The 13,602-nt window shown below is 35.6% G+C and overlaps 1 protein-coding gene across 1 annotated transcript in view; it reads left to right on the top strand.

The window, feature by feature from the left end:
* TMEFF2 (transmembrane protein with EGF like and two follistatin like domains 2) overlaps window positions 1-13,602 on the top strand; it is a 232,419-nt gene that overhangs the window by 115,945 nt on the left and 102,872 nt on the right. Inside the window, exon 5 of the mRNA XM_058549461.1 lies at window positions 7,947-8,043. Coding sequence (XP_058405444.1) covers window positions 7,947-8,043 — 97 coding nt within the window. The remainder of the gene's footprint in view (window positions 1-7,946; window positions 8,044-13,602) is intronic.

The following is a 13,602-nucleotide window of genomic DNA, read 5'->3' as shown; positions in this document are numbered from 1 at the left end:
AAATTTCTCATCTTTTAGCCACTTAATAAGTAAAAAATTTTAAATTATATGAATTTGCATAAAATAATTTAAGTTAATTATACTGAGGATAATAAAAGTATTTTCACTTATAATTATCATATAATTGATAACCAGAGTTTCGTAAAGTCTGGCATAGTAACTTGCTCTGATGAATCCTGTCGTGCAGAATATCAAGCTGAATAAGCTTTTTTTTCCTTCCTTCTTTTCCTTCCTTCCATCCTTCCTTCTCTCATTTCTTCTTTCCTTACTTCATCTCTTTCTTTCTTCTTTTTTCTAATCAACTGAGTATCTGCAGTTCTAACCCACTTAGAGACTGGGTGAAATCAGTCAGACTTAAATGATGACAATAGAATTGTGCCTCGACATAGCAGAATTGTATTAATCTCTTAAATTATTTTTAGTTGTGCAGAAGATAAATTCTATGTGATTTCTAAAGAAGCTTTGTCAAGCTCTAGCAAACTAGCTTAATTATGAAAAATTAAATTTTCTGTAATGATCTCTTCTTTTGAGTGTTGAATATAAAATCACATTTGCTCAGACATGAACTTGGTTCTTAGGCTTTTCAAGTGGTTTTTAGAATTTTAAACCATTATGTGTAAGTGTAATTTCAGCCTTCCTTTAGTTTGGGGCAATTTAAATCACTTAAAAATTAAAAATTATCAGTGGAGTTGTACTTCTTTTAATTAAAAAGCAGCAAAGACAATGGATTTCTTCCCTAAAATCTGGACACATCTTACTGCATTGTGGCGCTGATACATATACAAAATTAATCTGTGTTAGTTTGGTAAATAGAAGACCAAATGCTAGTTCTCTTATTTTAGCATTTCAATAATATGATGTAACAGTATAATTATTATTCATATGAAAAATAACCTCATGTTATAATATGAAAAAAAGTATTTCTTATTCTTATTTTTCTTTAAAGTCATATTGCGGTCTCTAGGAAAATGTCGGAAAATGTAAAAGAGAACATGACTATGGCTCAAAAACGACAGCTTAGAATTGTCTGAGCCTCTGGGAACTGTTAGCAGCTTCCCTAATTTAAATTCAACTCACTCACGTGTGGGAGAGGTGTATGAGAGGTAAAACTGGCAAAATACACAAGTTGTACAAATTAAAGAATGTAATAGAAAGTTTTGATTTAAATTTTTCTTTCTGTTCTTGAGGAAGAATCTGTCCTTCATTGGAAGGCAAACTCAAAGTTCACCTTTTCAGTGATAATGAGATAGTAACTTATGCAAGTTATTTAAAAAGAAAAAAATGCTGTTGATTATTGAATAATTTTAGTTACAACAGATATATTGAATGTTATCGCTGATAAATTCTTTATCTATGTAAATAAAGTGGAAAAAGTGAAAAGCCTACCAAGAAATGTTTTGTCATCTGACCACTAAATTGATATTGACTCTAAAATAGAAAGAGAAAAATGCATTCTAAATTTTGAAAAACTTCAGATTAAGGTCCACATAAAATTTGTGTAAATGTTTTTTTCTCAACTTTGTAATAATTTAAATGAATGTATAACCAGTATCTATGAGTCATATTTAAGCTTAGAAATCTCGTTCTTTTTCTGGATACAATTCAATATTTTCAGAGACTGCTTACTTTATTTCAGACTTGATATACATAGAGGTTTCTATTTATACATATTTATACCGTATTTAATGTTTATACTATGCTTAATTTAAATGAGACACCTTATATATCTGTCAAAGAGATGCACTAGAGCTACATGGAGAAGAAAATGGGAAATGTACACAGACTGGGAAAGTAGTGCTATTTTGGGGAAAAAATGAAAATATAATAGAAGAAACATGCCTTAACTATTGTAGAAAATATGCTGATATAGAAAGGAAAAAGGAAAAAGTTTGAAGGCAGATTTGGAGAAAATTAAAAGCAGATCTAAGGTTGTGTAGATAAGTAATGCAACCAAAATCCGAGGTGTGGAAAATAATGTGAAGTATGTTTTCTTAGAATTCATTAATAACATTAATTCATGTCTTATTAGTCTTCTTCTCACTAGGTAAAGCTACAATTACAAACAACCTCAAAATCTCAGAGGCTTACAGCATCAGTGGCATTGCTCCCATGGCTGTATTCGGTGGTGGCTCTGCTCTATATATCTTCTCATTCTGGGACTGGTTGAAGAACCAGCTCCTATTCTGAAATGTGTCTTTTTTATGCAAAGGAAAAGAGCAAGAAAGTAGAAATCCACATGATGGCTTTTATGTAGGTTCTCACTTCCACTCACATTTCAATGGCAAAAGCAAGTCATAAGGCCAACAGTGATGTCATGCAACTTCAAGTCATATGGCTATGGAGAGGAACATGTAATCCTTTTACTAGAAAAATAATACAATCTATTATAAGTATTATGTGCCAATAGTGTCTTCCACACAGAATGTGAGACTACAGATAAGCCTTGAAAAGTTAGAGCAAATATGAGTCAGAAGTCAAATAATCATTTAATGATGACAGGTAGGAGTCTTCATTGGTACTGGCATCTCTGGCTTTTTGCCTTTGAACTTAACACAAAAGAGTAGGATAACTGTTTAAAGTAAAACTAATTTTAAAATGGAACATGAGTTTTACAGCATAGGTAGAAGTGTGATATATAACAATAAGAATGCAAAGAGTGGATTATAGTAATACATTGTCATAAAATTCTTAAATTGTTCATGAAGTAATAGATTAGAATAATTTAAAGATGTACATTGTAATCCCTAAAGCAACCACCAAAATAATATCACAAAAACTATAAACAAAACAAAAATCATTAGAAAAGATAAGATAAAATTAAATTGATGTTCTGAGACCCAATTTCCAACATGGCCGGAGTATGTGGGGGAAGGTGAGGAGTGGTGTTCAGTTCCCCTGCACCAATAAACAATTCTCAGACAGCACCAGGGGGTCTGATAATTCAACTCAATTCTGACACTAGCTACTCTCGGAGATAGCATCAAATTTCACAGATTGAGAGCTCAGTTCTACAAGACTGCAGACCCAGCCAACCCAACTTCAGAGGCCAGTCGCAAGCCCAGACTGTTACCTGTGCTTCTGACTGACAGGCTATAGATTGGAGGTTCCCACAACCCACTCTCCTCGAGTTTGGTTTATTTGTTAGAGTGGCTCACAGAACTCAGAGAAACATGTTACTTCCTAGATCGCCAGTTTATTATAAAAGAATATAACTCAGGAACAGCCAACTGGAAAAGATGCATAGGGCAAGGTATGTAGGAAGGGGCAAGGAGGTTCCATGCCCTCTCCAGGCGCACCACTCTCCCAGCATCTCCATGTGTTCACCGACCCAGAAGCTCTCCAAACTCTGTCCTTTTGAGTTTCTATGGAAGCTTCATTACATAGGCATGATTAAGCTTGACTTATCCCAAAAATGGGAGGTTGGCTTAACATATGAAAGTCAATCGACATATTTCACCACATTTACAGGTCAAGAGAGAAAAATCATGTCCATGTGGGAAAAACAAAGAAAGAACCTCCACCTCTACTTCTTATCTCGTACAGAATCCACTTAGAGATAGATCATAAACTAAATGTAAAATAAAATTTAAAAATTAATAAAAATAGAGACTTGAAGAAAGCATAGAAGAATATCTTCATGGGCTTCAAGTAGAAGATTTCTTAGAAGTGACACAGAAAGGACAAATCATAAAAGAGAAAAATTGATTTCATCAAAATAAAAATTTCTGCACATCCGCAGCAAAACAAAACACCATCAAGAAAATAGACTGAGAAAAAAATACCACAACATGTGTCTGTGATGAAAATTTGTACCCAAAGTATATTAAAAATTCTTGCAACTTGAGAATAAAAAGAAAAACAAACAATAATTTTTACCTTAAGACCCAGTTATCCCACTGCTAAGTATTTGTCCAAGAGAAATAAAAAGTCATGTGCACAAAAAGTCTTTAACAAGAATATATATTGCAACTTATTCATAAATACCCAGTTATTGTTTCTATCCAGTAACTGGAAACAGCCAGATGTCTTTCAACAAGGGTATGGATAAATAAGCTGTGGTATATTCCTTCAATTGAATACCAAGCAATAAAGAAAAATAAACTACTCATACATGCAACTACCTGAATTAATCCTCCAAACTATGATGCTGAGTGAAAGAAGCTGTACACAATAATTACATATTGTGTATGACTCTACTGATGTGATATTCTAAACGAGTTAATCTGTGGTAACAGAGATCAGATTGCTGATCTGCGTATAAAGAGAGACAGAGAGGTGATAGTGAAATGTCCAGGAAGGGGCACAAGCGAACTTTCGGGAATAATGGAGTTGTTCCTTGTCTTGATATACATTCCTCAAAATTGATTGAAAGATACACTTAAGATTTGAGCGTTTCACTGAATGTAAATTTCAATGCAATTTTTAACAAAATAAATGACATTGAATAACTATGTGTTTGAACATCACATTTCACTGTTTTTTCAGAAATAGTATAACACAGGTTAGGAGTATTCTGAGGCCCAGAAGACATTATTGCGAGTTAGGAAGAGAACTGGGCCCCATGGGCGCATCCAGTGTGAAGACCTGGATTGGCCACAACAAGGTGGAGATAAAGGAGCTTCCAGATGAAACCTACCAGGGCAGGGAGGGTCGAGAGAGGGGTGATTTGATTCTCTCTTATAATGCCCCAATCCAGAGTCTTCTTAAAGGGATTACATCTGTTTCAACTGTGGGCTGGTATACTAGGTATACTGCTTTCAGGAGCTCCACCCACCTCGTCCCTCAAATTTCCCTCAATCACTTGGTGAAACCTACGTTTCTATAGAATAAAGGGAAAGAATTCTTTTACTTCACAACTCAAAAGGCTTAAAATGCAAATGCATGGTTAAAATAATACTTTTGTATAAATGAATTTTATTCCTGTATAATATGTGGATGAACGCAAATAACGAGGCACTGATCTTTTATGTTTCTGTTAGTGTAGAAAGAACAGAAAGAGGGAATAATCCAATTCAACATGCATTTACTGAGTATCTACCATGTGCTAAATCAGTGGTTTTCAAGCTTTTGTGACCGTGACCTTTAGTAAGACATGAAATTTACATTGCAACCCTGTGTGGATGTACATATGTAAAACTAAAACAGTGTTATGAAAGAAAACCTATAGTTGCTAAATAAGATGCACTCTGTGTTTTGTATTCTAGTATATTCAGTTTCATGTTTACAAAAATGCTGTTAATAACCCACTAATTCCATTTCACTACCCACTGATAAACTGTGAATTGTGATGTGAAAAACACGTTGCTATCCTTGCTAACCAAAATGTGGTCTGTGGGCCAGCAGCATCACCATCTGGGGGCTTGTAAGAAATGCGGAACCTCAGGCCACACCTCACACCTACTGAATTAGAATTTGCATTTTCACAAAACCTCTAGGTGCTTCTGGTGCGCGTTAAACTGTCAAGAAATCCTGAGCTAGACGGTGCATGAGGAGGATGCTTGGGCCAGATGAAGTCTTCTGGGTTTTGTTTAGGGCACAGATTCTTACTCAGGGAAGGTCTGTTTTCTGGAACATACACATCCAAGCCCAAGCCTACAAATTCAGTATCTCCAAGGATATCCCAGAGCATTTATGTTAAAAACTATAAATAAATGAACAAACAAAATCTACCAGAGCTTCTGAGCCCAGCCCTGTTTAAGAACCACTGGTCTATAGGATTAAATGAAAGCTGTGTACTGATTTGTTTGTTTATTTATTACAAAGGTGTGAACCTATGCTTCAGGTAATATGGAAAGATTTTACTCTATTTTTCAGTGTCGGTGACTTCATATAAAGTCATTCCTGGAATGCTTATTGATGGAGGTATTGCTACTGCTACTTCTGGATTTATTTCTCCGTACAGGAGAATTTCCAAACATCTCAATTCTACCAATAACTGTCCTTTCATAGAAGTATAATATGGTTTCCAGCAGAAATATTATTATTAGTTCTGCTGAGTTAGCACAATTCATCCCCTGGATTACTTCCAGTCGATCCCTAACCAAGGATCTCTGCTGCAGAAGAAAATGGGGCTGCCCCTGAGTAGCTGTAACTTTTCATTAAGGACCTTCCTGTTGCGTTAGTGTGTTTCCTGAATGATGGGAAGCTTTAGTCTGGAAGCTGCTAATCTTGCTAACACTAAAAGGCTCTCTCCCATTAGCAGCTTCGGGTGTTGCATTAATAATAAGAAAGTAATAGAGAGACCGACCTCAGCTGTTCAGCCTCCCCTGAGGTGAGGCCCCAGCTTCCTTCTTATCCCTATGGTCCAGTCTAATGGTCTTGCCTGTATTAAAGTAATAGAGTGGATAATAAGCGCTGTCTATTTTATCAGAGTCTAAAATTCCTTCTTCCTTCTGGGGAGGAACGCCTTTTTTAAGACTTCCAAATTTAAAACTATATCCTCAGTACTTTTGCAATTGAAGTTGATCTGTTTAATTCATAGCTTTTTTTAAATGTAAGTGCAAATCATCAAGTACAGGAAAAAAAAATGTTGCTTTAGAAAAGATAAATCTCTCTACCTTTCCTGGAAAAACTGTAAAACGGAGGACTCTCTTAGAGTTGTCTTCTTGCCTTTTTTTTTGTTTGATTTTTTTTTTTTTTGGTAAATTAAATCACTCATCTAACAGCAGTAAATTAAAGACAAGAAAATCAAGGAATAAAGACTTTTGCTTTTATAAATACTAAAAACTCTCTTGTTAATACACAAAGAAAGAATGATAAAATAATACATTAAAACAAAATAAGTAAGGTTGGATTTGTTAGGTTCAGGGTGTATGTTAACAAATTATGTCTTTGTTAAAAATGTTATCCTAATTGTTCGTAAAGACAGCAGCCAATGCCATACTTAATTGCTTATGTTCTTTTTCTATTGAAAATACATAACCTTTTGCAGAAGTGCACTTCTTAAAGATCCCCTTGATTTAAACATCTTTTTTTTAAGTATGTGACCTGTCCATGGAATAAGGTTATCTACGCAGTAGTTAGGTTGTTGCAATTTTTCATCTACAGGCAAAACTATTTTTGCTTTAAACTACATATTTTTTTTATTGGGTAAACAGTAATCCATCATCTCAAGAATGTTGCTCAGATTTTCATTCCTTGGACCCAAAATACTAGAAATTTTCCTTGATTTACACTATTGTGTCCTGATTTTGAAAGGTTAATTTTATATATTACGTGTTTTTATACTTGTAATTTGTGGGGAGAAAAGGGACCAGTATGAGTAATCATCATCAATGACAATATATATATTTAAAATGAAATATATGTTCATAACCCTCACAGAGGAAATCACTATGATGGGCTCTGTGCAATATTTATGTAAAATTCAAGAAATTACTGTACAAACCAATTAAAAGGTGTTTTCTAAAAACTTGTAATCAACATATAAAATCCTCATAAGCCCTTAACATCTTGAGGGGAAAAAAAAGAAAACATAGCTAATAAGTCAAGGCTGCCCATCTAAATTTTTTTAATTATGTATAAAAAATTTTAAATAAAATCTATAATTTAGGAATGAGAAAATGCTTTAAGTATTTTTTAATAAAATAGATACTAGATGTTTCTTCTAGGCAAGTAACAATCTAAATCACTTTTAATTAAATAACTCTTTTGTATGGTCTGTTTATTAGCCAAGAAATTTTGATAAATCCAATAAACCCTTGTGTTCGTTTTATTTTGCTTGTAAAAAGAAGAAGTGCTTACTACATACCAATGGATGGCATATTATTATTAGAGTTTCCTTAAATTTAGGGAAGAAGGGAGTTGAGTACGACATTCTTATGAAGTATCAAATAGCAAACAGGTCCATTGGAAAAGTAGCAACTCTAAAATAGAATAGTCTTAGAGTTGCTGGTATCATGCACACTTATTTGAATTCTTTGTGTTTCCTTTTTTCTGTCCTACAGTCCATGAAGGCTCAGGAGAAACCAGTCAAAAGGAGACATCCACCTGTGATATTTGCCAGTTTGGTGCAGAATGTGATGAAGATGCCGAGGATGTCTGGTAACGTGCTATTTTTATTCTTTTAAACAAGATAATGACAATATTAATTTCTTTTTACTCCATCAATCAGTTCCTAAAAGAAGACATTTTCAACATGTTTTTTCTTAGCCATTTCCTAAGGGGGAGAAAAATGAGGGCTATAATAACAGTAAGGAATTTCTGAAGCTGAATTAAGAGTTGGGCCAGCCAAGCAGCTCTCCAGGGCATTGCTTGAAACGGTACGATAAGACATCTTTGAAACTCCCAAATACTGTCGATGTTAAGATACAGAGAGAAAAATCGTATTTACCAGAACATCTCTCAAGAAGCATGGTCAGGAAACGAGGACAGCTGCTAGTCTCCTTTCTAAGATGGTGGGTCTGTGTAACTGGAGAGATTTTATTTAAAGGCAGCTGAACTGGGAAGACGGTAGAGCAGAGACTGACCTCTGGGCCGCTCTCTAGCATCAACTTCTTCCTTCACCCAAGCAAAACTCAGCTTCGCCTGTAAAGATATGCTGAACAAACAATGGAGAATATTCATTATTTTGAATGGGTTCCAAAATGTTAGCCTTCTAGGGCATCCACACGTACTCGTCTGGCCCTGATCATACCCAAACCAAGCCACCCAAAATTCAGAGGGAAGCCTTTGTGGCACGATAATGGAAACAGACAGTCCCTCTCTCTCCCTCCCTCTAACTTTTACACTTATAGCCTCTTGGAGAACATTCAGGTGCCCTTTGTTTTCTTCAGTATGCAAACTATGTTTTCCTAAAGCAGTTAACCATCATTTTGATCCAAGTGGCTAAGAGAGTAAATTTTAAATGTTCTCACGACAAAAAAGAAATGGCGATTATGTGACATGATGGAGGTGTTAGCTAACACTATGGTGGTAAGCATATTGCAATATATAAGTGTATCAAATCAACATGTTGTACACCTTAAACTTATACAGTGTTATATGTTAATTATATCTCAATAAAGTTGAGGGAAGAAAACAATCATTTTGATCAAACTTTTGTGGGTGGAGGGGGCAATTCATCTAAGGGACAAGAAGAAGAAAATTAAGGCAAGATAATTTTGGTAAGAGTGAAACAGTCTGCACTTAAAATATTTTTTGAATTCAAATTAAGTTAGGATTCCAACTGAGCAAACTGGGGTTCTTAGGGTAAATTAACTAGGTACTTACAGGTAAACACTGCTATTGACTAGCCAGGTGAAATAGCCACCCATTACTAAAAGCAGACATCAGCAGAGTTTCCATACCTGTCTAACATTCTTAGCCAATGGGCAGCTGGGAGCCAAGTCAGGGAGTCTCTGCACTGGTTTGACCATCTTGAAGTAAACAAATGTAAATTTTCTTAAGAACATCCTGGGCATCTTAATGGCTGATGAATTGATGGTTCCAAATCTAGCTGACCATCAGAATTATTTTGGGAATTTTTTAAACACACTAATTCTTTAGTTCCACCCCAAAATTAATGAATCAGAATTTCAGAAAAGTGGGGCTTAACATTTTACAGATCTAAAACTCCCCAAGTGATTATGGAAATACAGCTCTGAAATAAATGACTGACTCAAGGAATTCTTCTCCTCCCTAAACGCTTTAGGGCTTTGTGTAGTCAGAGTCATTGTATATTAGGACACATTGATGAAAAATTTATCCTTAAAATATCTCATTTTTAATGTTTGCTGGTGACTGCATCTGTAGTTCAACATTATTTTTAAAGCTAATTATCTTGCTGTCAATTATTTTACTTTAAAACAATTCACATGGGTCCCTAATTTTTTCTTAAGAATTTCCATTCCCCTAGTTTCTCATCTCTTTAATAATCATTGTTAAGTGACATAGTTCCACTTTACAAGTGCAAAGATTTAAGATGAGATGATAATAGCAGCTAAAAATTACTGATTGCATACTATGGGCTTGGTCCATTTGTATGCATTTTTTTTCTCAGTTATCTTCAAAATAACCCTAGGAGTAGATTTCATTATGATCTGACTTTACTAAGAGGAAACTGAGTTTAAAGTGTTTGAGTGGCAAGGCCAAGATGAGGATATAAGGTGAAAAGTAACTAGAGTGTGTTAGCATAACAGTTCAACCAAAGGTGCAATTAAAATAATATTTCTTCCCTGTCATGTCTGGAATAATAAGATGGCCGGATTGCAGGCAGCTTAGATCCAGTGACTTAAGACCTGCAGGGTTAGAGCTGGTGACAAGGGGGATGTCTGCAGCAGGCAGTGGGAAAACTTCCAGGCAAGCAGTGTCACTCCTAGTGTTCCCACAAAAATTCAGATCCATGGGATGAAGGCAGGCAGGGGAAGGAGACATGGGCAAAGCCAGTGGCATCCGAAAGATTCAGCAGTAGGCCATAGGGCCCAGCCATGGCAACTAGAGTAAGAAAAAGAAACTCAGTTACGAAGAGAACAAAGAGAAGGGCAAGACAGAACCTCAGTCATTGAGGAATTGGGTAGCAATCAGGAAAACTAATCAGGGACTAATACGGGAAAGACTGGATGGATACCCACTTGCTAGAACTGGTAGAGAAAGCCAAGCCTTGGTTACAAGGGGCTGGGACAAGGCCTAGATCTCGGAAAGAAATTACAAGGTCAGAATGAAACCAGCAGCAAGGCTGACTGGATGCTGAATCAGTTAGCATTTGGCTAAGACATCTTGTACGCCCCCAGCCTAGAGACAAGATTAGTTCCAAAATGCGGAATAAAACTGAACCTCCAGATGGGGCTAAGTGGCCATAGCTGTGAAGATTAGAGGGATGCAGGGGGCAGGGAGCCAAGAAGATCATTATACTTCCCAGGCAAGAATGAAAAGTTGTTAGCGTTTAAAGAAAATGTACTTAAAATGTTCAATGTAAGCAATAAGGAATGGTGCTGAAATGATAAGCGTATTGATTTTCATTTACATAAATACCTTTGTATGTTAACATATTGTATTTAGTTATGGCCGTGAAGGGCAGATTGGAAACAACTGAAGGACACAGGAATAAAGCAATAAATGAAATTAAATAGGCATGGAATGAAAGAGGCTATAAAGTAAGATAGGAAGCAATAGGGGAGTGATCTGACTCTAGTACTAGTCAACTGAATCGGGAGCTTTGATGTGCTATTGATTTTGGAAGAAACCATGGCCAGGTCCTCTCGCAAACATAAAACACTGCGTATGCTGCATGGCAACAAAGACTACAACTCAGTGTTTAGTTTTATGGTTTTCTTTGACACTAACTAAACTACGAATTTATGCATACAATTTCCTCAGCCCTGCATTATGAAGTAATAACAAGATGTGAATAAATACTACTGAGAAATAATGCTATTATTATATCTGCAATATGGAAACAAAGAGGAAAAATTAACTCCTGGTCTTTCTTTAACCTTGGCCCAAGAAATTAATATTTTACATTTCACCAGAAGGACTAAGTCTAGCTATTCAAAGATGCACAGGTACTATCTAGATGAAGATAAATCTTTGTTAGAATTAAAAAGTCAGTACTACACAATCAGTTGATTTTGTTTTCATGGTGAGATGAGTTTTTGAGTTATGAAGCAAGTCACGCTGAACATGGGGAAGAAAAAAATAAATAAAATGGAGAGGGATAGGCGAGAAGAAGAAAAGGAGAAAAAAAAATCCTTAGAGGATGGCGTTGATAAACCGTGATACTAATGACATAACATTTTAATGCTTTTACTTTGAGTAAACAGATGGTTATAAGCTCATATAAGCCCCTCGCTTATGTTCTATGATTCATTTCAAAGTTTTTCTTTTGTGTTTTTCTTCTTATGGAGAACATCAAGGCTATAGAAATCAGAAAATGGTCAGGTTTTCTCAATAGGAGAGAAAGACCATTGCTACAAAAGATTCTTCAGTTATAGATATTTACCTAAGTGTAGGAAAGGATTAAGCTTTCAAAAGAGAGAGTTAAAAGTCCTCATGATAAGTGGTCCACACCAGAGTTACATCCACTCTCACATGAGACATCCCTTTATTTAGGATGGACTTCATAAATAATTGGAGCACCTGTGCAAAGGGATGTGCATGCCTGTTTATGGGGAAGGGGTTAAGAGGAGAAGAAAAGAAGGGCTTAAGAGATTGTTTTTCTTCATATCTAGATGGGTAAAAGTCAAAACTAATACATTTATACATCAAAGAGACTCTCAAATACATCCTGCCAAATATAATTTATAAAGAAAAGAATGGCTTATAAATAAGTCAAACATAATAAAATTGGCTCATTGCAAAGAAATAAAGCCCCATCTGATAGCACTGGGAATACCAACTTAAGATTTCAACAAATATTTCTGATACTTGGTTGGTTTTAGAACAGCTTTATATTCCCTTAATTATCTTACTTGATAAATTATTTCAGTAAGTCCAAAGTAGGTCAGTAGTAACTCTTTGCTCTGGGAACTACTCCTAAGAAGTAATTAGCCTAGAACTTTCTGTCGGTCCTGTCAGTCAGAAGTAGTTCAGAGCCCTGGGGTTGATACTTGATTTAATATAAGAGAAAAACAAGTTGATGCTAGGTCTGATCATAGGAATGGCTGGTTAAGACACTGGCTGCAGGCCTAACATTTCCAGGGTGTCAGGATAGATCAAGGAAGGGAGCACAGATGTAAGAGCAGATGCGGCTGGGTGACAAATGACATAAAGGGACAACTTAACTTATTGTGTGTATTTGTTTCATACATATGCTTTATAACTCCTATTCCCACTTTAACTTTGCTCTTGTATTATTCTCTACATGCCATTCAGGCTCCATTAGCAAGATCATATTGGCTTAAATGCTATTAATTCCTCAGTAGTCATTCATTTTGTCTTTGAAAGCATTAATAATATTTTCCAGTTTTAAGGCACAACATCTCTGTGTTTGACTGCAGTGGTAAAAAGGAAAAAAGCAAAGTAGTTGCAGTAAAACAGTTTCGGAAGAGAAAATGAATGTCTCTATTTTTTTCTTTATTTCATTGATTTTCCATAACTGAAACAGGGCGTGGGATTTGGCATTCCTTTTGTGAGTGTCTCTTACAAAGACTGTTTAGTTTGAAGTCTTTACCATCTTGCTCCTCTGATCCGAGAAGGCTCCTTGTTACTAGGAAGGCTGTGTGTTGCTGGCATCATTCCCACCTTTAATGCATTTTGGACTGTGGAGAATCATGAATATTTGAAGTGGGGCAGTGGCCATGGATGCTCCTTGGCACTAGATTTCACCATACATACGAGCAAATTAGGCATTCGGTCCTGCTGACTTGAGTACTTTGGGTTATGAGTTTGATAGGGAAAATTAAGACACCTCTGAGGAAAATATAAAAAATGATTTCTTTTAAAACTACTACCACTCAACAATTAAACAAAAAGATTGTGTAGTAATTGGAAGGTTTCCAATTGTTTTCTACTAAGTAAAAAGAAAATCGGATAGTGTTGTATATGAGATATCTAAAGATGATGCAGATGAGTCACAAAATTTTAGTGACCTGTCCATTCAGTCTTCCCCAGGGGGCTTCCCTGTTATTGACTCCCTTTGCTCTCCTGCCTTCAAGCTGTAAATGTAGTGACCATAATTAGGACAGG

This window comes from Diceros bicornis, chromosome 10, assembly GCF_020826845.1.
Source record: "Diceros bicornis minor isolate mBicDic1 chromosome 10, mDicBic1.mat.cur, whole genome shotgun sequence".
Taxonomy (NCBI): Eukaryota; Metazoa; Chordata; class Mammalia; order Perissodactyla; family Rhinocerotidae; genus Diceros; species Diceros bicornis.
This window is presented reverse-complemented; position numbering and strand designations above follow the sequence as displayed.